Source organism: Lissotriton vulgaris, unplaced genomic scaffold (assembly GCF_964263255.1).
Source record: "Lissotriton vulgaris unplaced genomic scaffold, aLisVul1.2 SCAFFOLD_1121, whole genome shotgun sequence".
NCBI lineage: Eukaryota > Metazoa > Chordata > Amphibia > Caudata > Salamandridae > Lissotriton > Lissotriton vulgaris.
The window spans coordinates 446604-474254 of record NW_028252719.1 but is presented as its reverse complement, the minus strand read 5'-3'; the positions used below and the strand labels follow the sequence as shown (position 1 = coordinate 474254).

The 27651-nt window shown below is 41.8% G+C and overlaps 1 protein-coding gene across 1 annotated transcript in view; it reads left to right on the top strand.

Moving 5' to 3' along the window:
• The first annotated feature begins 1403 nt into the window (after window positions 1-1403).
• The window catches only part of LOC147662063 (scavenger receptor cysteine-rich domain-containing protein DMBT1-like), a 121098-nt gene continuing 94850 nt past the window's right edge, over window positions 1404-27651 (top strand). The window contains exons 1-3 of the mRNA XM_086951138.1: window positions 1404-1745; window positions 2107-2284; window positions 5800-5841. Coding sequence (XP_086807264.1) covers window positions 1404-1745; window positions 2107-2284; window positions 5800-5841 — 562 coding nt within the window. The remainder of the gene's footprint in view (window positions 1746-2106; window positions 2285-5799; window positions 5842-27651) is intronic.

Genomic DNA, 27651 nt, shown 5'->3' with positions numbered 1-27651 from the left:
GAAGTCCTGTCAGTATCAGGGACAGAGGTGACAGTCGCCCAGCGGGGGTGGAGCCAGCATTGTGGCAGGCAGGCACAGCCCTTCACTATCAGGTGCCATCTCCTCCCACTTCCCTGGCAGCAGATGCTGCCTTTCATCCACGGGCTGACTCAGACAACCTCCTGAGCTCTCCAGCCCCTGCCACCCTTAAACCGGACAGTCAATCCACAAGCAGGCCCAGGCACTCCTGACCCAGGCTCACCAGCCAATCACACGCCAGACACAAATTACACAAATATGCCAACTTCTAAAAGTGGCACTTCTAGACTAGACACAATCATGCCGCATATACCATTTCTCAGCATTCAGTCTCACGAGTTCTCTCATACCAACCTCGCCCCTGCACTCCCCACACATCAGGAACTACCATGGGCATACATATTCCCCATTCATTCCTATGGGAGGGCAGGTCACTCACCACACATACACAGAGAGCTCAAGCACTTTACACGGTACCACAGTGAAAAAGTGCGCAGAGGTCTAAAATCACAAACACCAGGTCACAGAAACAGGCTAGGAAAAAGCAAAAAGTCTCGGGGTGAACCTGCCTAAAGGGCCGGGTCCAACAGGTTGCCTATCAGAAAGTGGGTTGTTTTTCAAACTTTGCTGTCCCACAAGTAAGGCACTATACAAGGCCCACCCAGCCTATCCGTACTCAATCACTATATGCCCCCAGAACGCTAAGGTCCTCAAATAAAGCACTTTCGCAGATTCCAAGCATTCGCACCCCAAGATTTGTGGGAAAATCCTTTTCTGCTATGGCCTCATACCACTGGAATAAACTCCCTCTTCATCTTCATATCTGCCCAGCTTTTATAAACTTCAAGAAGATGATAAAAACCTGGCTCTTTTAGAATGTCCTTGCTTGTCTGATCAACACAGTGCCAACATATTCCTCCAGAGGTGAGCTGCGTGCTATACCAAGATAGCGAAATAAATAAATTCGGAACAGGTGACACTACCCGATGCAAGTGTTGGACTCTTTGCTTAAAGGTGGTAGGTTTAATAACTTCATGATGCTGCTAGTTTGATTTGCCTTGATTCGCTGTAGATTTCGTTTGGCTTGTCGGTGTGTGTGAGACTCAACCACCACTCAGGTTTTCCAGTTGGAGCAGGAAGCCTGATGTTGTTGATGTTAGGCATGTCTTTGCTTGCCTTCATGGATGGGCGTTCTGCTCTTTCTTTGTGGTCTCAGTAAGAACACAGCTGAATTTGCTGGCTTTAGCTTGCTGTGTCCTCTCATGAGAGCAGATTTGGTTGCTTAGCAACCTATATAAAGGCAGAGGTTGCTGCTTCAGTGTGCTTTACGCTACTATAGAGGCGATGCTACTACTTTGGATGCTGGCCAAGCTGAAACTGACGAGATGTCGACTGCTTCAGACAATGATTTAGAGGCTATGATTGGTGAGGGTGTGGCAGCAACTTTGACACAACCAGCTGCTAAGCATCAGAAACTAGACCCAAACGATAATGATGATCCTGATGTGGGTCACATGCGGCAGACATGTTCAAGGTATACAGTTCCAGGACATGTTAAAGTTTGTGAGATACATCTTGAGTTTCCAGGAAAAGCAAGTCCAGGAGGTCAACTTCTTCTCGCAATGAAGTCTCCTGTGGCTGATGATTTGCCTATCCATTATATGGCTGAAAACATTTCTCTGCAAAAAGGGAAGGAACTTCATAAAACAAGTTTCCCTCATTATTTGGTAAAACATTGTGTCTTGCTGTCTTTTTTAATAAATTAATAAAAATGTCATAAAATACCGAAGGTCAACACAATTATGCCCAGCATGGTCTCCCCTTCCTCTTTGGTATTTAAGTATGAGTCTTTATCAGATGCTACTGAAAGGAAAGTGGAAACAACTTCAAAAAGAGCATATGTAATCTCCAATTTTTTTCTTCGGGTGGCTACAGATGCAACATATTTATCTCATGCTATTTTGGAAGACTTCCAACTGTTATTTGATGCCCTTCATGAACAGAAGGATAATAATGAAATTTTAACTAATATAGACATTTTAGCTCAATTTCTCTCTTATGCTTCTTTTGACTTCATATGGTCTTCAGCCACAGCAGCAGGTGCCTCGATCTCTGCAGCTGGAGGAACATCCCAACTACAGTTGTAGTCTCAGTAGCAGCCCCACCAGCTTAAATGACAATCACGCCTCTATGGTGGGAGAACCAATGGTCCACTTTTTTTCAAAAGAGGCAGAAATTGGTGTCCGACAGATGTGTTCTCTAGATTGTCTGTCACATATATCAAATTCCTTTTAACACTCCCCCTCAAGAACCCTATTTTGTGAAAATCCTTCTCCCAAAGGATCCACGGAAATTGCTGGTGATTCGCCTACTGGTTCAAACTCTCTTGCAATGCCCACTCCACCAACATTGGCAAGGCTTCAATTCTGTTACCCAAGACAGATGGCCCATTTTATCCAATTATGGGTCTAAAGTTCCTCAACAGTTTTGTGCAATGCCTCTCTTTCAAAACGGTGACACCGCAGCAAATAATTCCTGCAGTTTCACAAGGGGCTAGATGGTCATGCTACACTTACACATACCCAATCATCACAGTTCTCTGAAGTTCCTTCATTTCGCAGAGGGGATGGAATATTTTCAATTTCGAGTACTGCGTTCTGCTCCCCAGGGTCTTCACGAAGGTACTCACTCCAGTTGTTGCTCATTTGCATTTACTTGGAGAACAAGTATATCCATATCTAGACAGCTGTCTAAATGTTGCATCTTCTTTTTTTTAATGCACTGGAGGGTGTCCAACGGACCATTCAAGTATTGTCTTTGCTGGGTCTTCTTCTCAACAAGGACAGTTCACATCCCCTTCCAGCTCACCAGTAACAGTTCATGGGGTGCATTTCGATTCCAAGAGTGCAAAGGTTTTTCTTCTGGTGAACATAATGTTGACTCCCCAGCAACATCACCTTTGGTTACCTCAGCAGCTGTCAGCCTTGGCCAGGCAACAACTGCATATACAGGGACGTAAGTCCTCATGTACGGCAGTGGTTCCATGAGCTCAGTTCCACCTCAAACCATTGGTGCCCCATGTTCTATCCTATTGGCCTCTGTCTTCCCTGAAGCGCAACATTCAGATACCAGTGACACCACTCATTTGTCAAGGTTTTCAGTACTGGGTTTTTCTTATGAATCTCCTAGAAGGGCTAAGAATGTTGGACCATTCACAACAGATGGCAGTCAGTGGGGATAGAGTGCCACATTGAATGAGTGGGAGGTTCAGGGGCAGTGCTAAACTTCTCTGAGACAGAACTCTTCAAATTTGAGAGAATTGGCTACCATTGGAGATACACTCCTACTGCAGAAACCAGTTCTAATCAGGACAGACAACCTGGTAGTGAAGGCTTATGTAAACCGGAGAGGGTGAAAACACTCTATAGCTCTTTGGTCTTTAGCCATGGAGATTCTTACATGGGTGGAGGCTCATCTTTGCTCACTCAGTGCTGTTTATATTCTTGGGTCTGCCCATTCCCGTGCAGACTGCCTGAATTGCAATCTTCATCCCTCTGCATAATTTCACCTGACTCCTCAGACCTTTCAGTTGGTGGTGGATGACTTTGGGCTGCCATGTATCAGTCTTCTCCCCAAATTCTGTACAGAGGGAGCTCATGTGGAAGCCTGGGTTATGGTGACCATTTGGTGATTCCATGACCACAGGCTCTGTTGTGTTCCTTCGCTCTGTTTCCCCTCCTCTAGAAAGTGCTTTGGAGTATTCGGCGGTAGAGTGCTCCAATCATAATCATAGCCCTTTATTGGCCTCCAAGACAGTGCTTCACTTTGTTTACTCAGGTAGATGTGGAACCATATCTTCCTCTACCATTTTCTGAGTCCCCTTAAATTTCTAGATCTGACTGTGCCCTCCATGAATTGCCTTTTACGTCCTGGAAATTGAACCAGCTCTCAGTATATGCATAGGCTGTAAAAGGATACTGTCAGTCCTTATCAAAATCAAGAAATTTGATGTATAGATGGAGATGTGAAAATGGGAGGTCTGGAGTTTGAACGGATAGTCAAGATGAAGGCAATTCAACTAGAGGAATCTTTGCACAGTAGTATTTATGTGAATGCTAACATGAGGGAGTGTGGACAAGGGCAGTGCAAAAGTAGTTTGCAATTTTTTTACCCAAGCTATGCCACAAGTTTTCTTAATCTACTTTCATAAGAACATACTGTGCTTGCCTGGATTAAAAAAGCAACTAATCAAGAATATAGATAAGCATGGTTGTAGACCGATGGTCTGCATTGTCAAAGCAAAGATGTCTATTGAATTGTGATCCTATTCATCATTCAGAATGACTTCACCCATCCTTGCTATTTTGTCCTACATCTATTCTGCCTCTATGCTTAGAATTTGTAATGGACCCTCCCCATATCCCTAGCTTGAAGCAGAGCATGTTTGTCACTCCCAGCAATCATTGGGTACGGTAAGTGATGCAAATATTTATTTACCTTGCACTGATGAAAGACTGAAGCCTGAAGAATAGATCTTTTTATTTTAAAATGAGTTCCAGATTTACAATTTTTTTATATTTACAAAACAATTCTACGAGTGATTTAAAAATTCTAGAATCGATTACTTAGAGTACCAAACTGTACATCCCGTGGCCCAAGAAAACAGAAAATGTGTATTGTTTGTTGCAATCATAGGCAAACACCAGATTCATCTTTCTGTTTACATGACTGATGACTAAATATTATAGAATAGGCGATACTTAACCAGTGGTCAGTGTAAAAGTAGAATTTGTTATTTGCTAGCCTTTCTGTTAAGTAGTAGACAAAACAAGCTATTTAGCCAGAAAATATATATATAGAAAAATGACAGAATTATTTGTTGCTTGGATACATTCTTGCAGCTTCAGGAAAAGTTGTTCTATTTGCTGACTAGCTGCTGGCCAATTACTATAGAATCCCTGCTTCTTTTGTGAGTATTGTGTAAATAAACACATTGATTAGCTATTTGCTTAGTTTCTCATCAAATCGTACTTAATCTCTGTTGCTGGGCCGGTCCATAAATAAATGGTGTTCTCTCTCCACAACCATCCCATTGGCCAAATCATGCATAATCTTTGCTATTTACCCAGCAGCATGGTAAAAATGAGAGATTATTTGCTCTTTGCACAGGTGCTGGCCTTATAGTGTATAATCCCTTCAATGTCATCAGCAATCTGGATATTAGTGCTGTTTTTCTGCTATTTGCCAGATAGCCAGCGAATTTATTGCTTGACCAAGTGTTAAATTGTGCATAATAACTGCTACTTAGTTTGTGGGTGGTAGATGGTGAAGGTGTATCTGGCCAAACAGTGCATAATCTCTGCCATGTAGCTTGCAGCCCAGAAAAAAGTGAAGTTGTATAATGGTTTGTATTGCTCCTAAACAACTAGTGCATAATATCTGCTATATAGCAGCTGCCTTGGACACAGTCACGATTTTACTATTTGCAAGGCTGCTAGCCAAACAGTGAAAATTATCTCCTTTTTACTCTGCAGTCAACTAAATATTGATATTATTTTGCTAGTGCATAATCTATGCTGTTTTGCCAATTTCTGGGTAAATAGCAGCGACAATTCACTATTTACCTGGTGGCAATACCCATCGCCACCACTTTGTTTTACAGCTATGTTCATGCTTTATAAATACCATAAATAGCTATGGAATTGCAAAATGTCCTCTGTAAAATAACAACGGAAGAGTAAATTTATCTCCTTAATTCATGTATATTCCTCTCTTTTACAGCTCAGAAAACCACAGCAACTACCAGAAAAAACACTTCACCAGGTATGGCCTTTGATATAATTATCATGTTCAAATAAATTAAAGAAGAGAGTATCATATGCATGTTATACTGAAGAGCACTTATAGGTGCATTACTTGGATTCGCCTCAGACTGCTCTTGGATGTAATTGTGGGAGGCTGAGTTTAACAAGTGGCACAAGAAGGTGATGATGGGGCTTGGATATATTTCCCAGTTGCATATAGTGAAAGGCCCTAGACGACCCTAAAGATATAAGTGATAAAGTGATCTTCACTGGACACTAGTGCAAGGATGGGCATGAGAGGACTTTTGCACTTATGCATATAGATATATATAGTTAAACTATCCCAAAAATTCCATTGATAGGCAACAGTTGAAATAAAAACAAACAACACGTTGGTTCACATCCAGAGGAAATGTAACCCTATCGAATTTTGAAGCTTGGATCAAATCCTAATTTATGTGCACCATTCATAGTGAACGATGCAACCACAGTCAAGAATACATGTGAAAACAGGCGGCCCAAAAAGAACGGATTGCCCACTAGTCAGAGTTCAAACTCTATACAAATTAAAGATGAGAAGGTTAAAGTGCTCATCTATGAATTGTTGAAGCATAAGCACCACCATAAATTGGTGGGGCTTTCACCCTGCCGCACCCACTTTTCTCTTTTAGAGATGGGTTAACTGCCAGGGTTAACTGCCAAGTTTCTGGTGGGGAAGCCTCAGCTGCCTCTGTAGCCAATATCCTGAGTCCCAGCAACCTATCTGCCACAGAACCAATGGGTCAGCCCATCAGAAGGCCTGTCCAATAAAGGGTGGCCCCAGACTGCTTTGAAGAGCAGTACAGACACAGCCATGAAGAGTCAGCACCATGTGCAATAATGCCAACAGTTTCTTTTATTTTAGAAACAAGCCCGCCCCGCCATCATGTGACAGTTGGCCAACATTTCAGTTTTAATAAACTGGTATTGCCATGGTAGTGGAAGCAATTTTGCAAAAACAAGTTTGTGTGAACTATATTAACAATGGAGATGAAACTGCCATACAACATTTAAGCATAGGAAGTTCAAAGTCCTTTTTTCTGGTTTTATTTTCCTTCTGTCTTTTTGCAATTTGATTCCCATTTTATTTCACCCTACCTTTCTTTAATTCTATCAATTTCATCGTTCCTTATATCTTTTTTTGTTTCCCCTTCTTTTTTTAGTTGTTTAGTTCTTTCCTTTTGCGCTTTCCAATGTGCAAGAATTCCCATTCAAGATACACAATGAACTGTGACTTTTTATTTTTTCTATTCACTTTGCCTTCTCTCGCGTTTTGCAACCACAGCTCCTACCTACAAATCCACAGCAGTGACATCCCCATCATCTACTGCTATTATGAATAATTTATAAGTTAGCACTGTGGACACAATTTTCAGTGGTAAAAAAGAATCTTAAGGCAGAGAGTACCACTGGACCTTGTGTCACCTGCAGTGCAGACCCTCCCCAGGGCTCCTAGTCCTGTGAAGTTCCTCTTCTCCCACCTCTCATCCTTGCCTTGTATTTCTGGGTTTGATGGGGGCCCACCACCCATTGATGTACCCCCACTCCTAAAGTTTGCCCCTTCAAGATGCTGATCAGATCTGAGGGACCTCGAAGTGAGCAACCCAAGTCGTGTCTCTGTGGAGGAGGGCAAATGAGCCTAGGTGTATGAAAGAAAAATGGTAAATAGGCTTTTTTATATCGTTTTTAGTTTAATTTTTGTCCCTCTTCCGTATTACCTCTTACCTACTAATAGAGAAGTCCCTGTTTATTTTATGACTCATAGGCTTCATATCGCATACCTTCAAGTATTTTCACTGTTGTATACCCTAAGGGTCAGTTATAGATGTTCCAAATTCTGGCCCTCATTACAATAGCCATTGCTGTTGGCAGGTGTCCGTCCGACAATGAGTCGACTATCCCACCTGCCCTATCATGATCATACCACCGTGCAGACGGTTGGAAAATGCCTTTTCCTAATTCAGCATGCACTGTGGCCCAGGAAAAGGGCCACAGCACAAGGCACAATCGAAAAAGGCACTTTGTGCACATCCATGCACCGTGTACCAGGCAAAATGTGGTGCATGCCACGCAGTGCATGGATGTGTAGTGTAGGGGGACACTACATGTGCCTCAAGGGCCATTCAGCAGTGGCCCACAGGGGTCAGGGGGCCATGCTTGGGGTCCCCAAAGGCCCTTTCCAAAACGGCAGTTAGAAACAGACATCCTAATCCCTATGACGGTCCCTGTATTAAATAGATCAACCACAGTCTGTAAGTAGTTAATGGCAAAATCCTATTAAAATGAATGAATGAAGCACTAAACTTTTGTTGCAGCTAGTGATCTTTGATAGTGTGGGACATTAACACCTGCCCTGACGTAACTTGTGAATCATGTTAGCCTAACTTGTTCCAGAGATTCTCCCCTATGTAAAAGTGTGAAAACTTATGTCAAACAAATGCTGTACAATTTTCACTGAAGTTGACTAAAAAGATATATGGACACCGATGAAGTTTTCAAATATGGAATTGTTGGGTTTTTCCCCTCCCAAGATGCATTAACAACATTTTGATATTTAATTACATATGGTTTACCATTAAAAAGAATTACATACAACAGTCTCCTCTCTACTGACTCCACGTTGATTAAAAGTCAATTAAGAACATTTGTCAGTTTAAGAGTGGAAACATTTAATGTTTTTCAGGTCTCACAATTTCAGTAAATGCCAAGAGTCATGTTAATCGATACCTTTTTGGACCTACAGATATCTCAGTAGTAGCATTGTTGGATAGTAACACATGGAATGCTTGTTGATAGACAGTGAGCCACTAAAAATAACATTCCCAAGAGAGTTAAGAAGTTATTTGAAGTGCTGGCTCACCATTAACTTTAGGACACAGTTGAAAGATATCTGCTCCATTTCAAGTCTTATTTGGAGATTATGTAGAAGGGTTACCTTTTGGCATTATCGCCTCTTCTAATTACAGTGGCATTTTTGGAATTCCTTGGTTAAGGAACATTAATCTATTATATTCAAACAACATCTTTGTCATCACATTCTTGCTATGATCACGGTTATGCCTGTGTAAGTTATTGGGCACTGGGTGATTAGGTATAGGACTCCAAATGTAATTAGATGAGGTTAATTATTCTTCTGTACCACTGCAGTACTTGTACCTTTCCTCCATTTGTATCCAAGCCTAAAGTGTGTTCACTTCCTCTTTATATTTAATATAAATTGATGCATTCCAATTAAACCTGAGGCTGTTGTTCCTTTTGGACATATCTATTCTCTAACTGAGAAAGAGAAGGTGATAATAAGGGCTTATGTACAGGACAATTACAGAATATGTTAACTGTGCCATCTTTGGCCCCGCTGGAGCATTTACACACCTTCAGCACAAGGGGCCTAAACCCCAACCTTGTATTGATTGTAGAAGCTTAAATCAGACCAGACCATTATCAAGGATATATACTGTTTACATCTAGTCAATGCTTTTTTGACATTAGTTCAAGGAAGACAAGTTTCAATCAAACTTGATTTAAAGGGTGATTTTCATCTTCCAAAAACAAAGAATGGCAATGAGTTGACAATAGTCTTTACACTCCTATTTGGCATTATGAATACAGTGTAATGTCAATTGGTTTGTACAATGCTCCGGCCATTTTTCAATATGAAATTGGTTTAATATTCGCAAATATTGTTAACCAGTTTGTGTTCCTTCATTTGCATAATAGTCTAGTGATTTCAATCCATTGTGAAGAACATTAGGAACATATGATTATAGTATCAAAATTTCAGCAAAAGTATTTGTCTCATCAACCTGCAAAATTGAATTTGGTAGGAATTGAGTATGTTGGGTTTAAATTGAATGCCTCTGATCTCTGTGATTGTAGCCATGTTTTGGAAGTCCGAATATGATGAAAGAGTTTTTTTTTAATAAATTCTGTTTATTAAGAAATGGGCAGTTTGAAAAACTCATTACAAATTGAAAAATTGTTGCTGTTTGTTTGGTGCAAATTCTGATTGCACATACACATCAACAATACAGTTAATACATAAAATATAAGATTGAACAATCTAAATCCCCTAGTTTCCCATCACCTCCCTCATACAGAACCTTCAGCAGATGCTGTCATAGGCGGAGTACAAATATATCCTCTATATTTGTTCCATGCTCGCCATATTCTCTCCCATTTGTGGGGACAGCCCCGGTGGACATATGCAGCTTTTTCTGCCACCATGGCCTCATCCATATCTGTGCACCAGTCATGGAGCTTTGGCGAATACCGTGAGCCCCACAATCTAGCTATATTGCGTTTGGCTAACATTATTCCGAGGGCCGCCCAATCTTGTGCTGCATGGGTAAGATCTGTGGGCTACGTGATGTTCAATAAACATCTTTTGTGCTCCAGCATAAGTGAGACTCCACCAACTTGGGATATAGTTTGCATTACCGCTGTCCAGTATGGCTTTATCTGCGGACAGTGCTACAGGGTGTGATCGAACGTACCCTCCTTCCAACAGTCTCTCAAACAAAACGGATTTGTGGCATTCCCTATCTTGTCAAACAAAAAGGATACACTGTTCCCCAAAGGTGGGAAAGAATAAGAGAACCAAGCAAAGGTGGGAAAGGAGAGGGAAGCCCCCTTTCGGAACTAAAACCCTCACACACCCAGCAAGCTAGGTGTCATGCTTCATCATCTGGGTTTTGCTCCTCGTCAGACTGCCGGTGCAATGTCTGATGGGCACCCGTGAAGGGGCTCTTTGTCGGAGATCTTTTGTTCCTGCCAGTTGGTGCATGTGGGTGTGAGGGCTTAGGTGGAGTGTAGGCGTAAAAAAGGTGATAATTAAAAAAGGTTAGGTAATCCACAAGTAATTTTTAATGGTGTGGTTAACTACCTTAATAAAAACAGGAAGGAGAATATACACACCGGTACAAAGATCCAGTGATGTGTGTTCTATTTATTCCCTATCTTGTGTAATGTCACCCTGGTATAGTATGTGCAGTGCAGTATCTTGAGTTGTATCAGTCACAATCGTGAGGGTATTGCTACTTCACTCGGAGATGAGAGTGCCTTCTGCCAGTCCGTGTCATCTAATTCCCACAGCTCAGCGGACTATTTTATGTGTAAAGAGTGCATTGGATTCAGTAAATTGTTGAAAGGTTTACGGTAAGTAAGAGAGGTAGCCTTTTTATCCATGTAGTCAGGCAGCAACCTATCTTCCAGGGGGTAGGCCTCCGGTAGTGCGGTGCCAGGTGGTATAGCGGCCGTAAGTGCATGCCTGATCTATATGTATCAGAATATTTCAGAGGGTGCCAACTCGTATTGTTCCTGCAGGTGTGCAAATGTAGCCATCTCACCCTTAATCCATAAGTCACCCACCGTAGAGATTCCTTCAGCAACCCATCTGTGGAAACCTTTACTATTTCTAAGTCATCCTAGCCGCTGCGTGTCCCAAAGTGGGGTGAGTTGGGTAATGACCCCCCTTCCAGCCTAATTTCGTAAGTGCTGTGTACCAAATCTGAACTGCATATGCCGCCGTTCCGAATAAGGGGTAGATCACTTTTTGGAATATGGCGCCCTTATGACTCCTCCCTCTCCTAACCCATATCTGTCTGCTTTGAACCCTGGATATGTTTGCGGGGCTTTTATCCACTGATTAAGCACTTTCAACTGCAAGGCCCAGTAATACAATAGTATGTTGGGAAGAGCTATGCCTCCATCATACCAACCTCGGACCAATTTGTACATAGCAACGCATGCCGGTTTGTTCCACCACAGTAAACTAGAAACCTCTGCCGTTATCGCTTTAAAGTAGTTTGGTGGCACTAGAAAAGGAGTATTCTCCAGAGCATAAAGAAGCCTGGGGGGCGTCATCATTTTAAAAAGTGCAGCTTCCCCAAGCAACGTCAATGGTAGGGAGAGCCGGTGTACTGTGTCACTTTTGAGAGGTTCCAGGGGAGGCATGAGATTATTTTTGATAAATTCATCGGGCCTAGGTGTGATGTGGATTCCTAAGAAATTAAAACTGCTCTATGTGATCTGCAATGCACAGCCTTTTGGGAGCTACAGTGGTGGGCCGTGAAGTAAATATATATAATCGGTTTAGACCATTTAATGGTGTAGCCAGAGACTTGGCCATAGAGGTTACAGATATTCAGGAGCACTAAGATGGATCGCCTGGGCCATGTCATATATAATAATACATCATCTGCATATAGGGAGATGCGATCCTCCCAGTCCGCCGCCCATTTGAGCCCTCGTATAGTTGGTTCCCACATAATCCATGCCGCCATGGGCTCCAAAATGAGGGCGAATAGTAATGGTGAGAGGGTACACCCCTGACGTATTCCTCGCCCAAGTAGAACATCTTCTAATATGTGACCGTTTGCTGTAACATGAGCCAAAGGCTTTGGGTAGAGCAAGTGCACACACGCACAAAATTTGGGGCCAAAACCCAACTGCTTCAAGACCGCGAAGAGGAAGGGCCACTCCACCATAACAAACGCCATAGGTGCGTCCAAGGAGAGGATAACGGCTGCTTCTTGGATATAGGGTATACGGGCCATCACCCCATGTAGGCATCTCAGATTGAGGGCCGTGTTTCATCCAGGCATAAAACCCGATAGGTCAGGGTGTATTAGGGCAGCGTGATGGGGGGTTAATCTAGTTGCAAGGAGTTTAGAGAGGATTTTATCTTCAGTATTAATCAGTGATATTGAGCAGTATGAGGTAAAGTCCTCGGGAGCTTTACCCGGTTTAGGGATCGTCACTATGGTGGCCGTGCGTTGATCCTGTGGGAACTCCTTCACCTACAGACTTTCTAGATACATATTTAAAAGATATGGGGCGTTTGTGCTAGTTGTTTATTTGTAGAGTTCTATGTGTATGCCATTAGGTCCCACTGCTTTTCCTGATTGTATGGCCCCAATAGCTAATTGTATTTCATCCACCGTAAGGTCAGCTTCAAGCGTGAGGACCACCTCTGGTGTTAGTTTGGGCATGTGGATCTCTTTAAGGAAAGCTTGTGATTCCTTGATCGTTGTCTTGGATGTCCAGGTATATACTTGCTGAAAGTGTTTAGCTAATTCCTTTACAATTCCCTGGGGATCCATTATAGATTCGCCCTTCCCTGTTCGTAATTGTGCAATCCACTGATCAGAACATTCCCTCTTATCGAGAGAGGCCAGAAGTTTTTCTGCCTTATCACCAATTTCATATATCTTATGCTGTGTGTCTCGCAACCTGGTCTTAACCGTCTCTTTTAAGATATTCCCTATACTCCTGCTGTTTGAGAAGTAGGAAGTGGGCCGATCCTGTTGTCAGGTTTTGTGCGTGGTGTTCCTCGGCCTAACATAGTCCTTATTCCATGGTTTCTAACAATTTGCTCTTTTCGAGTTTATAACCCACAATGGAGGCAATAGCTTGGCAACGGACAACTGTTTTGTAGGTCTCCCAGAGGATCGACGGGAACCAGACTACCTGTACATTTTCTTGAAAGTAGTGTGTGTTATGTTAGTGATGTCCTTGAGAATTTTGGGATTATTTAGGTAAACAGGGTATATGGGGTAGATGTGACGTCTCACCGTGTGGTGATACGTGTATGTGAGCAATAGGGGGGAATGATCCACAATGCCCCTGGGTAGGGTATCAATGTCTACAATATTATGCAAACTATCTGCCTATGTGAAAAAGTAGTCAATCCTCGAGAGGATGTTGTGTACCCCGGAGTGAAAGGTAAACCGTTGAGTTGATGGGTGACGGTAGCGCCAAGCATCCATTAGACCAAGTGCGTCTAAAAATCCTGCCAGTTGGGAGGTTCCAGTACTTTGGGCTTTGGGAGGGGTGGCGGTCTAGGGTCTCGCAAATATTAGCATTAAAATCACCCCCAATTATGAGTTCCCCCTCTGGAAGGAGGAGCAAGAGTTCACTAAAGGCTGGGAGGGCTACTCGGTGGAGTGCTGGAGGAATGTATTTAGACACTATATTAAGGGCCAGTCCCTCACATTGGCACGCAATAGCCGCAAACCGACCCCGATCATCCGTCCATGTGCGTTTAATTAACAGTGAAAATGGCTTTTGTACTAAAATACCTACTCCCCGCGACCCAGAGGATAACTCAGAATGCACTACCATTCGAAATCCCCACCTGTCCATAGCTTTACAGGACAGGCCCGTCAGGTGCGTTTCTTGAAGTAAGGCCACTGCAGGTGCGTGGCGTTTCAAATATTGTAGGACTAGCCCTCTGTTGATCTTGTTGCCCAGTCCATGGACATTTCACGCAATTACTGTTAGGGGAGCAACTGCAGTAGATCTCCCCTACATCTTCCAGGAGGTAATCAAGAAATGTACATTCCTGGTGCCACTTGTGTCTTCGCATGGTGTTTTAGTTTGTGATCTTTCAGTCATCCTCAAAAGGTTCTTCTTTAGAGCGCCTGTCACTTAACAGTATTGTTTAAGTGTCAGCCGATTCAGTCAACAAGGCATGAAATTCCGTCATTTTCTCAGAGTCGGGTTTGCTTCACATCTAGGTTGTGGTCATTCCCTTCCACTGGCGCTTGAAAATTGTGTCGTAGCACTTGGCTACTCCAGTTTGGCTACTCCCTCACTGCAGTTCCAATGCGTTGTCCGTTCCCTTCTCCAGAGCGATCTGATCGCAAAGCTCGAAGCCAGCCCTCCAGCCATTCCCAGGAGTTTTCATGTGTCAGAAAAAAACATGCTTTACCTTCGGCCTCTATCCTTAGTTCCGCGGGGAACAGCATTGAATATTTGAGACCACAGTCTCTGAGTGCTTTTTTTACTTCTAAGAAGCCACGGCGCTGCTTCGTGACTGCCGCAGTGTAGTCCGGAAAAATTGTAATGGTAGTGTTGTCAAGACGCAACGGAGGGGCAGCTCGTGCAGCTTGCAGTATCACATCTCTGTCTCTGTAATTGAAAAAACGGGCCAAAATGGGTAACATGGGGCCCCCGGTCTCGGTTTTCCTCCGTGGATCCGGTGTACCCTTTCCACGGAAAAATAGTTGGAGAGGCCTCGTGGCTGGAGATGCTTCGTGACAAGGTCTTCAACTAATAGGTCGAAGGCTGGACCACCTGTCTGTTGCGGCACACCTATAAGGCGAATGTTGTTGCGCCTCGACCGGCCTTCCTGATCTTCGAGTTTTGCGACCAGCAGTTTGTTATCTGCCTCAAGCTGGTGTACTTGCTTCTTGAGAGTTGAGGAATCACTCACAAGGGTTGTTGCCGTGGTTTCTACTTCCGATACTCTGGCGGACATTTTGTTGAAGTCAGCCCAGATTAATGAAAGTTCCACTGAACGAGTCCCAATGCGAGAGTCCAGGGATGTGTGCACGTTATTCAATGTGGTCATAATGTCTTGCAATGTAATTTCACATGCCTCTGAGTCCTTTGGGTTTGGTGCAGATGCAGTGTCCTGCCCAGCGGGGTCAGGCTGCGATTTAGTGTATGCATCTTTTTCAAGCTTCGTCTGGTTCTAAGTGGCGATAATTCTATCGCACTACTAGCCAGTTGTTGCTAACTGCTGTTAGCGACAGCTTGTAGGCGATAGCGAGCGGTTTGGGGCCCGCTTTGCATGTCAGCGATATTTATCTCTAATGACATGCAAAGTGGGCGTTCCAAACCTGTTAGCGACTGTAAGCAGTCGCTAACCTCGCTATCGCCTATTACCAACACAGGCGTAGTGTTGCAAATATTCGTGCTAAGCGCGAATATCTCCAAAAACTAACACCTGCTCAGACCAGTTCTTAGCCATTATATCCAATGGGAGTTGGGTATAATGGCTAAGACCCTGTTAACGATAATGCGTGGATATCGCTGTATTCTCTGCGATATTCACTGATTTTGCCGCTATCACCTGGAATTTTATCGCTTTTGAGATAAACTTTGCTAATAGCACGTTATGTCAGCAATACATTTCAGTGAGGCGCGGCAATAAAAAAATAGCCGCTAAGCCTAGATAGCAATAAATATCGCTATTTGTTGATAATACGCCCCCTAGTCTGTTGTGCCTGCGCTCCTGCTGTTTGCCCCAAATTGCTCCTAATTACTCGATTAGGCTACTTGCCCAATAATAAGTTCCAAGAGTAATGCAGATTTACTGAAATTACTCCTATTACTGTGGTGTAATTCAAATTTCACCCAGACCTAGTATGATATTGTCCAAGTTACTTTCATAATTTTGCTCCTTTGCCTTTCAATATGTACAAGTCTAATGTCTTCATTGGAGATAGTCCACTGTACCATGCATGGCAGGAATGTGCAGTACAACTTCTATTTATGTCAATTGTATTTCCTCAGTGGTCTGAAAAAATTCCCCATTGTTAAAAAACAGTCTGTACTGTTATCAATGCATTTGAATATCTGGATCGATTGTCTCTAGTAGAAAAGAGATCCTCATTCCCGAATTATGTATAACTTTGAATTGACAACAGATAGTTTCCATTTGAGGATCCCTTTTTGCACACAGAAATTCCATTTAATCAGGCAAACCAAAGATTTCTTTGAAACTCAAATTCCAGATTTCTTTGAAGCCGCAAACACAGATTTATTAGAATCAATAGAAACAGTCGTGTAGAAGGCAAAAAAAACTATTTAGGACACCTGTTAGCAGATTTGTCAAGTATCAGAAGGCTGGTTGACAATGGGATATAGGATTTGATACACATATGGAATCATTTTTGGAACCTAAAAGTAGGGTCTGAGATTCATAAGATGAGTCAAATGCACAACATCCGTAGAAATAGGAAAAAGGCAAGATTGAGAAGAGGAGAGAGGGATGGGAAAGTGACGTGAAGAGTCGCAGAATGGGCTAGATAAGAGAAATAGAGAGGACTGAGAAAAGGGGAAAAAGGCAAAGATCTAGAAAGGATGGCATAAAAGCTCCAGAGAAAGAAGAGGAGATAGAGAAGAAGCACAGAAAAAGTAAAGAACAAAAACTAGGAGGCATATAAAATACTCAGTGAAATGAGAGAGACAAAAAGAAGACTTATGGATAAAAAGGACACATCTTGCAGGTTTTCCAGGAAATACTGCCCACTTTTAGGCATCCAAAACCCTCTGAGAAGTACAGGGTGAAGCCAACTTAACAGTTCAAGCTAGGAAGTAAGACAGGACTCTACATCTACATATCTACTTCAGGATGAAATGTCCAAGGTAACAAATTCAGTCATAGTGTGAGACAAGGGTATTATTTATTAGTGAGTTCCAGTGCTCGTTTTTTCTCCAAACATGAACACACACAAGAAACCACACTACATATTTAAAAAGGCTTTATTAATAAGTAAAGCCCTAATCTAGTGCAGAATATGTGAATCGATGGTATTAACAAATAAATATGATGGCTGCAATACAAATAGCCAATTAAGTACTTGTTAAATAATCCACAGGAACTGGTTCAGGAATAAGCTGATTTAATGAGCAGCACAGCAACATGTAGATCAGTCTCTTGGATCCAGGAACAGTGCAACTGACCAGAAACCAAGAACATAGTGGTGTTCTAAGAACACTTGAAGAATAACATGTAGGATTTAAAGGTAGAGGGAATATGCAATGGGATAAGATGTAAGAGTACTTCATTTAAAGGAGTTGCAGCCTATTACAATGTGTTTAGATGGTGTTCATAAATCATAGCATTTTGGAATTAAATCAGCCTATGACAAAAAACAAAAGTCCCTCCCTTTCTAGCATTTTGCTAACTCCGTCTAAGTAGCAAAGTGCCCACATAGCTTTGCTGGATAATTAATGTGTTTGATCCGCTAGTCCGCTTGGAGAAGATTGCATTTTGGCTTTGGTATGGTGTTGCTAGCTCCAAAAAGCATCAAAAAGGCTGGCCGTGCCAGCCCTTGACCTTCATTTCAGCTACGTTGTCTGTAGCCTGTTTCTCGTTTGATGCTTCCAGAAAAAGATTAAGATGTCTTCAACAAAAGATGCCTTTGCAACAGACTTAAATACCCTTTTCTAAAGGTTATGAAATGTCCAGACCTTATGATTAGGGATGCGAAGTGCAAGAATTGGCATGTCAATTTGTTGCACATTTACTAGAATCTACTACATAATATAATTCATTTAAATTGGTATACAATATAGGATCAGTTGGTGCACTCCCAATCTATAACAAAGCAAACATTGTTTGATAGATGTGCAATTAATACTAGCAGGAACTTGTTTATATATGAGAAATTTCATGCAAATATTACGAGTACACAAAATGCAACTGAACACATAAGTAGGGAAAACGCAAAGCTTGCTACTGAAACGGTGGTGGGAGATAATGAAGATTCTTAGATGGTGGAGAGAGAAAGATGATGGAGGAGAAGAGTATGGAAGATCCAAAGAAAGGTTGAGGGGGTAACCAAAGAAAATCTAGAGAATGATTTCAATGAGAGATGGGAAAGGCATCCAGGCATGCACAGGAGAGAATTAGAGAACATCTGCAAAATGTGAAATGAGAACAGCAAATGAAGAGTCAGATAAGATGTGTTGGGAGGAAGAGACCAGAGGGGATTTTATTAAAAGATTGCAAGGTGAAAAGCGAAAACAACATGCAAGGGAATTGAGGTAACCGAGAGAACTCAACACAATTAATTTACCTACTTTAATCATAAGGGTAAAAAAACCCTTATAATGCATTTTCTGACAATAAGTACAGTTAACAAATAGATCTCAAAACTACACATTTAGGAATCGATAAAAGAATGCCAGCACAATTATTTAGCTCAAACTGTATTAGTTTCAATACCAAGAAAATTAATTTCATTTTAGAAAGTGTATCTAATTGTCACCTTCCAGTGGCCTACACCACAAAAAGGGAGAGTTTGTAATATTTCTAACTGTACCATAGGATCAATACTGAGGACTATCGTAGTCCCCACCATTTGGTTGCCCCATACTTTGAGTGAGGTTGTGTTTACTATAATGTTGATACAACCAACAGTCATTTATTTTGACATCATTTTCATGTAGTAAGTAGCCAGACATTTATCAGCAGCACGAGGCAAAAATGGAGCTGTAAATAGCTCCATTTTTGATTAATCCTAAAATGGCACCTACTTGGTAACCCTAAACTCCACAATAGTAAATGCCTACGTCACTGGTGATATGACTACTGTGAAAAATTAGATTACTAAATTGGGTAGACCAATGTATGACCTCTTGCACAGTTACTTAATCAAGTAACCAAGTAGAAACAAAAGCTTGCAATGCCAATAGAGCTCACTTGTTATTTATGCAAAACGTAGTAGCTGTTAGTTTGTTGAAAAACATAATTTGAAACACTTGAGTATATTTTTTCTCACATTTATAAAGTTTTGTATAACATGACCGTAGTGGGTATCAGAATGCTTAACATGACGAAAAGTAGAGTAACACTTGGCCTGGTAAACAGGAAACACATGCGTGAGAACCAAACAAATGACAAAGTAAAATAGGATAACACAGATTGGTCTTGAATAAAGTCAGTAATAGGAAGGTCAATCCCTGTAAGAGTTTGGCAGCTATACGTTCAATGTCACCGATATATTGTCTCAGGGTTTAAACTTAGTCCATAGAAAAGATTTGGCTTTTTTTGGAGGGAAGCTCTTAGAGGGAACAATTTGTTTCGGGGTAAGCCACATAGTGTGGCACTAAAATAATCCTGTCTGGTTAATACTAAGGTTTGGACAGCTTTTTTTAGGTCTTCATATGGTAGGTAGGGTTTAGGTTTCTGCAGATTTCACATTTGGTAGTTCTCTCCTTTGGTGGCTGCGCTGATGGGATCCTGCATATTTAGGTGTTTGTCTAATGTAATACCTAAGGATCTGGCGGAGTCAATGATGTGAGGAGAGAATATGAGGTCTGTAAGATATTTACCAAAGATAAATCTTGGGGCTGTGGTTCGATGGAGAGATGAGAAGAATTGGGTTTTGGTAGGGTTGAGCTTGAGATGGTTAGCCGTGAGCCAGAGGTGTGTATTTTTTAGAATGGAATTGAGGGATATAGTGTCCTCTGGGGAGACAATTTTGAGATACTGCTGAGTGTCATAAGCGTACATATGCTATTGGATGTTAGAAGGTTTTAGGAGGTAATCCAGTGGTTCCAGGAATAGGTTAAAGAGAATGGGTGGGAGAGCAGATCCTTGAGAAAGGCCAAGAGTTATCGTCTGGGACTTAAACAGAGATTGATCCATTTTGACTCTTAGGGATCTGTTTTGGAGGAATGAAAAGAACCAGTATAATATTGCCCCCTGATAAGCTTTGTTCTAGTAAGTTTAATAGTTTATCATGTCTGACAGTGTCAAAGGCAGCCGATAAATCAAGCAATATTAGTTGGCATAATTCATTATGATCCAGAATTTTTAGTATGTCATCCACTATATGAGTAAGCGCAGATTCAGTGCTGTGATTGCCAGGACCCCTGCATGTTTTTTTAAAGGACTCAAGCCGAGGGCTTAAATCATTAAAGAAACCTTCTACTACCTCTGTACCGAAATGCCTGTTAGATACAGTGGTGTATACTACCCCTCCCAAAGTAGAAACCCAAACCATTCTCAATAAGTCAATTCCTTTCCCTGCACCTCAATTATTAAATACTAGAGACACCATTGGGACCCCTAAACAACTAAAATGGCTTTATTACAAGTCCAGGTAAATCCCAAAGCACGCACTGGAAATATGGAGCTGTCTCGACCTAGAAACAACAGATATTTGTTTCATTACTGAAACCTGGCTCCATGAACAGGCCTTCCCTGATGTAGCAACTGCATTTCCTTCAGAATGTCATCTAACTAGATTTGATAGAGTTGCCAGAAGAGGTGGAGGGATTGCAAAGGTCACCAGGGAGGGACTAGAAATCACCACACTAGACTCCTCTACCACAGAAACATCCGAAATGCTAATTTTCAAATGGTAACTTAATCAAAAGGAACATGGAGAGGTGCTCTAGTTTACAGACCTCCAGGCCTGAAAACTACTTTTATAAACCATCTATTTGAGTTAATTGCCCCACATGTATTGGCTGCTGATAACTTTCACCTCATTGGAGATTGTAATTTCCATGCAGCACTGTAGTCAGACTCCGACACAAGTAACTAGTGACGAATTTGAACAAACTGGGACTAGTCCAGATGGTGGTGGGACCCACTCACCTGGCTGGCCATACTCTGAATCTCTTGTTTACCAACTTAACCAATGTTAGAGTTGAGCAATCCCATTCTCTACTTTGATCTGATCATAATTTACTAAAATTCTTCTTACCAATGGGCAACTCAAAAAATTATCCCAGTAGTGAATCCACCTGGATAAGGCCATGGCGCAAAGTAACCTTAGCAACTTTCTCAGCTAATTTTAACCTTCATTCCTTATCCCACACAGAGAATATTGATCATACAGCTACAGCCTTTGAGGACGCAATTATGTCAGCCCTGAACAACGTGGCGCCTATGTCTAGGGTCAAGATTAAACCTAGGACATCACCCCTTTTCACATTAGCACTGAAAGACAAAAAACTGTCTAATGCCGAGCGTAAATGGAGAAAACCAAGGCCAATGAAGATGGTCAAAAATATAAACAGATCCATAGAGGATACCTAGATAACATCAGACAGGCCAAAAAGTTGTATCTCCCTGACAGGATTAACAAAGCTGCTAATTCCAAAAAGTATCTTTACAAAATATTAAAGGAGTTCACTACTCTCTCTGACCAGCCCGGTAATACATCCTCACAAGAATATGTTGACACGCTGTCTACCTTTTTCGATGAAAAAAATTAAATCTATTCATAGGTCCTTTCTCCACCATGATATCAAAAATCCAGATAATAATCTAGTTACTTATTGTGACCCCACTGTTCCTCTATTATTGGAATTCACTGTGCTTGCATCAGAGGAAGTTTTCACCGACCTAGCTAAGATTAAATCAGGTTCTGTAGCGGACCCACTTTCACCCCGTTTCTTTGCAACCATTGCTCCTTTGCTGATGGATAAACTCTCGGATTCATTCAACATGTCACTAACACAAGCCATGGTCCCACCCAGATGAAAAGCAGCACAAGTTAAGCCAATCCTAAAAAGCCCTCTGCTGATCCTAATGTACCTGGCAACTACCGTCTAATCTTGCTGCTTCCAAATTTTGGTAAGTTACTTGAGTCCTTGGTTAATAAACAGTTTACCACCCAACTTGAGAGTCATGGACTCTTAAATCCATCACTGTCGGTGTTTAGGGCGGCACTAGGCCTGGGCAGTAAATTCCGTTCCGTTCTCGGAATTTGCGGAATTTGCGGAATTTGGGTAATTCCGCGTTCTGTGGAGAACGCGAAATTGCCCAAAATTCTGCGTTCCGCGACTTCAAGAAATTTGTTGCTTGTTTGCATTCTCAAATGCGTGTTCGCAAGATATTTCTCCCCGAGTACGCAAACATTGATTGCGAACAGTAAAAAAAGCATGGCGAACAAGCAATTCCGCATGTTCACGGAATTTCTGCATGTTTGTGGAGAGTTTTTTACAGTTTTGTGGAGATTTGCGTAACACAATTACGCAAATTACGCCCACCCCTAGGCCGCACATAGTACTGAAACATCATTGATGCAGATTGTAGACAACATCAGACAGGTCTTGGAGAACGGGCAGTCAGCCATGCTTGTTCTGTTGGATCTATCAGCTGCTTTTGACACCATCTCCCATAACATTATAGAGCAGTGGCTCTTGGAAGTAGGTGTCAGGGGTACGGCCTTGGACTCATTCAGGAACTATTTAATGAATCGAACCACCACTGTAAAAATACGCACCCGGGCCTCGTGCAGTCCATCTGTAAGCATAGGAGTCCCTCTAGGCTCCATCTTAAGTCCCATGCTTTTCAACCTGTATGTAACACCCCTGGCCAGGGTAATCAGGTCCTACGGCTTTGATGTAGTGTCAAATGCTGATGACACTCAGCTATTAATTACTCTTGGCACTGGCCCCACTGACAGGAATATATGTTTTAAAAATTGCATGACCCATATTGAAAACTGGATGTGCACCAATCACTTACAACGTATTGGAAGTAAGAAAAATGTCATCCTTTTTGGTAAGGCGGATGAATACTGGTCCAGTGACTGGTGGCCTCAGAATTTAGGCCCATGTCCATCTCCCAAACCAGTAGTGTGGAACCTCGGAATGATGATTGACAATCAGTTGTCAATGAAAAGCCATATAAATCATGTAATTGGCATCTGTTATGGCATTTTGTGTAAACTGGGCAACATTTTGCAATGGATTCCCATTGAATCCAGGAAACTGCTCGTCCAGGGGCTTATCATAAGTCATATTGACTATGGCAATGCCCTGTTGGCCTCCATAAACGAGGAGCTCTACTCCAAGCTTCAGGTTTTGCGGAATACCGCCGCTAGATTAATATTAAACCTTCCATCAAGAGCCCCATCAGTGCCCAGTTTGTTGACTCTTCACTGGCTTCCTGTTAAGAAGCGATGCCATTTCAAAATCCTCTGTCTCGCTCACAAGAGCTTGTATGGAACCGGGCCAAGCTATTTTGCCAAGAAACTCAACTGGTATCATCCTAGTAGGTCGCTCAGATCAAGTTCTAAATGTCTCCCCACCCCTCAAAGAATCCTCACCGCAAGAAACCGCAGTCGATCCTTCTCCTTTCTCGCACCAGCTTTCAGGAACAAGCTTCCAACGCGTCTTCTTTCCACTTCTAATCATAAACGTTTCCGTAAGGAACTCAAAACGTGGTTATTTGACCATCTATAACGCCTCCATATCTGATTTTCAGACCTCACAGAGTCTTCACAAGCGCCCTGAGACCCTATGGGGATATGTGCGCTTAATAAGTTCTTCTGACTTGATCTTGACGGAAGCCTAATTGGTGTTGGTCAAGGAGTTGATATTTGTCTATTTGATTGCAGAGTTGACTCTGGACACATTTTTATAAGAGCTTTGCCAGAGTAGAGTTGTTGGGGGATTGGTCGGTAGTTGGTAGGATCAGAGCAGTCTGCCATAGTTTTTTTTAAAATGGGTGTTACATGCCCTACTTTAAGGAAAGCAGGGATAGTGCCTTGATGTAATGAGGTGTATGCAATCTTGGTCCGGAGGGGGAAAACACAGGTTTGATCTCTTTGAGTATGTGAGGTGGTAGAGGGTCAGTGAGTGGTTAGATGGCTTTAAGGAAGAAAGAATCTTGTAGATGTCATGTTAGCTGATTGGAGAGTAATTGTTCCAAGTGACATTGTTTTTGGAGGAGGGCCAGGATGGTTCATCCCCTACTGTGAACTGTGAGGTGTACGATAAATTGAATGGGGTAGCTGTTTTTTCTGTTGAAGGGGTGCGATGGAGTCCATGACTTCCAAGATGGAAGTATTGTATTAGCCTATGAGGTCATTGACATCATTCATGTTGGTCTGAGGGATCAAGATATTATTGCATAGGGTAGTTAGTTCATTGTGGTCCATATTATGTAGATTCCATTTCCAAAGTTTTATTTCTTTGGTTGGCAATTCTTTGGGATCACATTTAAATTGATGAGGAAGGTGATGCGAAAATGGTCTGTCCAGTCAGAGGGGCTAATAGACGCTAAGGAAATAGTATCTGTTTTTGAGATGATAAGGTCCAGAGTCTCACCCTTGTTGTATGTTGGCCTGCAGCAAATTTAGGACAACTCACTGTTTAATAGGAAAGATTTTGGGCTAATCACTGCTTTAAGATTGTCATTCATTGTGATGATTTCCATGACTTGTTCAATGAACAAAGAGTTATCACCCGAAGGGTGAAAGAAGGTATGTATATTACAAATAGATCTGCTTTTGAATGAGATGTTGATGCTTTGATATTTGCATGTTGTTACAGGTATTGTTTCCAATTAGCGTACTGAAAGAGTATTGTGATAGATGCATGTTATTCCACCCCCATTTTCTTGGGTCTATCAAGTCAAATGCGCTTGTGACTAGGTGGGACTAGTAGATCTATGGTGGGATGAGATGAGTTGTCTAACCACTTTTCCGTGAGGATAACTATGTCAAACTTGTGTATATATAAATATAATAGAATGGAATTGTAAGACTTTTAAAGGACTTACAGACAAATCAATTAGCATTTTTTATATTGGTATAAATTGTTTAATTTAATATTGCTAATTGTGTAATTGTACTGTACTATCCAATAAGTAATGGAGAATGAGAGCACTCGAAGTGGGTTGGTAGAAATGTATCAGCTGTTACATTTATTTTATGTTTTGTGATTTTTTAGAGCGTGGTTGAAGTGTTAGTAAGTGTTGAAGTTGATGGAACAGTAGTGTAATGTGTTTAATCGTATCTCTTTTGAGCTAGAGAGTGGTGGTTTTGAGAGTATTTATATGTTGTTAATTGTATGTTATCGTAAAGTACATTGTGATTGTAAAGGTTTATGGTCAGTAGCTGTTAGATTGTAAGCTGTGGCATGAATGTTACTTTATGAAATAGTGCAAAGGAAGAAGATGTAAGAAGTATGTGATTAATATATGTAGGTTATGTTAGTTTTACCAGAGTTTGAAAGCATCCATGATACTGTGAATGCAAATTTTTATTTCAATTTAGAAAAAAGAAATGTTTAATGCTTCTTCGTTAATGTTCTCAAATTCAAAATAACTTGGGTCAGGTGAGGTTAGGCATGGTAAGTTAGGTGTGGTTGGTTTGCTATGGTACATATGATAAGTATGGCAGGGTAGGTATGGCAGATTAGGTATGGTAGATAGGTAAGTTAGGTGTTGTAGATTAGTCTTTGTAGCCTAGGTGCAGTTGGTATTAGTAATTGGTAGAACTAGGCAGTAGTTACAATAGGTGGGGGTTATCAAAAGTAGGTTTGTTAGGTACTATAGATAGTTATGGTAAGTAGATACAGTAGGTACATATTTATGGTATGTAGGTATGTCAGGTAGCTATGGAAGTTGTGGCAGTTTAGGTGGTATAGGTTTGGCAGGATATGATAGAAAGGTTAGGTATGCTAGATACAGTCTAGCAGTTCATCCTGGTCAACAGTTATCTTCTCAATATATTCTCAACAACCCGCCAGCTGTTTAAGTTATGATGAATGAGAGGCAGGGCGAGGCCAAGCAACTTTATTGCGCTCTTAAGCGCCCCATTAATCCTGCAGCGTGGGTCTTACCTGGTGGTTTCCCTGCCCACATACAGCTGTTCCAGAACCTTTCTTGCCAGACTGGGGTGGGACTACGTTCCCAGTGCTCCAAGGGGTAGGCGGGGCCAAGCAACAACAGTGTGCCCTTAAGCGCACCATAAATCCTGCAGCGTGGGTCTTACTTGGAGCTTTCCCTGCCCGCATACAGCACAGGCCTCTGCCTAACCTGAAAAAATGAAACAGAAACATTTCATTCTTTATTTGAAACAAATCTTGTACTGCACTTTTTTCCTCTTGATGAAGAAACTTCTCCTTTCTTACTGGCAATTTTAGCTCTAACCGAAAACATTTTCAAAGAATTACAGTATGTATTTTCAGGGTATTAGATCGAATGAATCCCATTTGTTAAAGAGAACATAAATGGTATACCATAGAGTGCAAAACATTTCAAAAAGAGCTAAAGAAGGTTATCAATGACCACAATTGCACAGACATTTCTGCAGCACGGCATAGATATAAAGTGACCTTAGATAAGGTCAAAAGTGAGTGGGTCGATAGGAATTGGCAGGACCTGTTGTTGGCTGCTAAAACTAACAACAGCAGATCCTTATGGTATATCATTTCCCACAGGAGCTTAGAGACTGTTAAGACCCATCCCTATTATATTGAGCCAGAGAAATGGTTTGACCACTTTTTCACATTACATGCAGAAGAAACTGTTGGCTCCCAGTCACAGTCCCTGAGTTAGAGTGCCCCCACTAAAGACATGCTACACTCTAAAAACAATAATGACCTAGGGCCTCATTTATGAAAAGTGACGTATCGCTGCGTAAAAACAGCGATGCGCCACTTTTCATTGCGCCCTCCTTGTGACACTAATGATGCACCATATTTACAGTATGACGCATCATTGCGCAAGGAGTTACAGATACGTCAGTATTTTTGACGTATCGGTATGACGCAAAAGTGACGCATTGCTGGAGTGTGTCACAAAAGTGACGCAACTCCAGCAATGTTTCCTTTCACATGGGGCAAGCCCCATGTGAAAGGGCCTGTGTCAGTCTTACGCCTGCTGTGAGGCAGGCATAAGAAATTGACGCATTTGCGTCCTAGAAGTGGTGCAGTAAAATCTTATAGATTTCTTTCGTCACTTCTATGACCTTTTCTTGCGTCAGAATGCTCCCCTGCGTACATTATACCTGGTGCAGGTATGATGTAGCATAGGGGTTTACAAAGTGACGCATCTACCTAGATGCGTCACTTTGTAAATATGGTGCAACAAGGCACATTTTTTACGCTGCTGGTGTGTCACAAAAAGTGACGCACCGTCGGCGTAAAAGTGACGCACGGCCTCATAAATGAGGCCCCTAGTCTTTAGCCTGGCATGTACTGATTCTATCAATAGCTGTCCAAAAGCAGGAAAAGTCCATGGCCCAAATCACATACGAGGAGATTTGTTTAAACCTGGACCTCTAATCTGGGCTTCTTTTGTTAATCTTTCAACTAATGGAATAGCGGCAGGGAGAGAAATCCAAGATTTCAGGAGGGGGGCGGAGATCACTCAGTTTTTTAAGACAGCTGATGCTCCTAGTCCATCTAATTATAGGCCTATCAACCTAATTGATAATTTGCATTAAATCTTTGTTAGACACCTACTCGATAAGCTGCAAAAGTGGATGACAGTCATCGGATTCTGTCTCCCCTCCAAACGGGT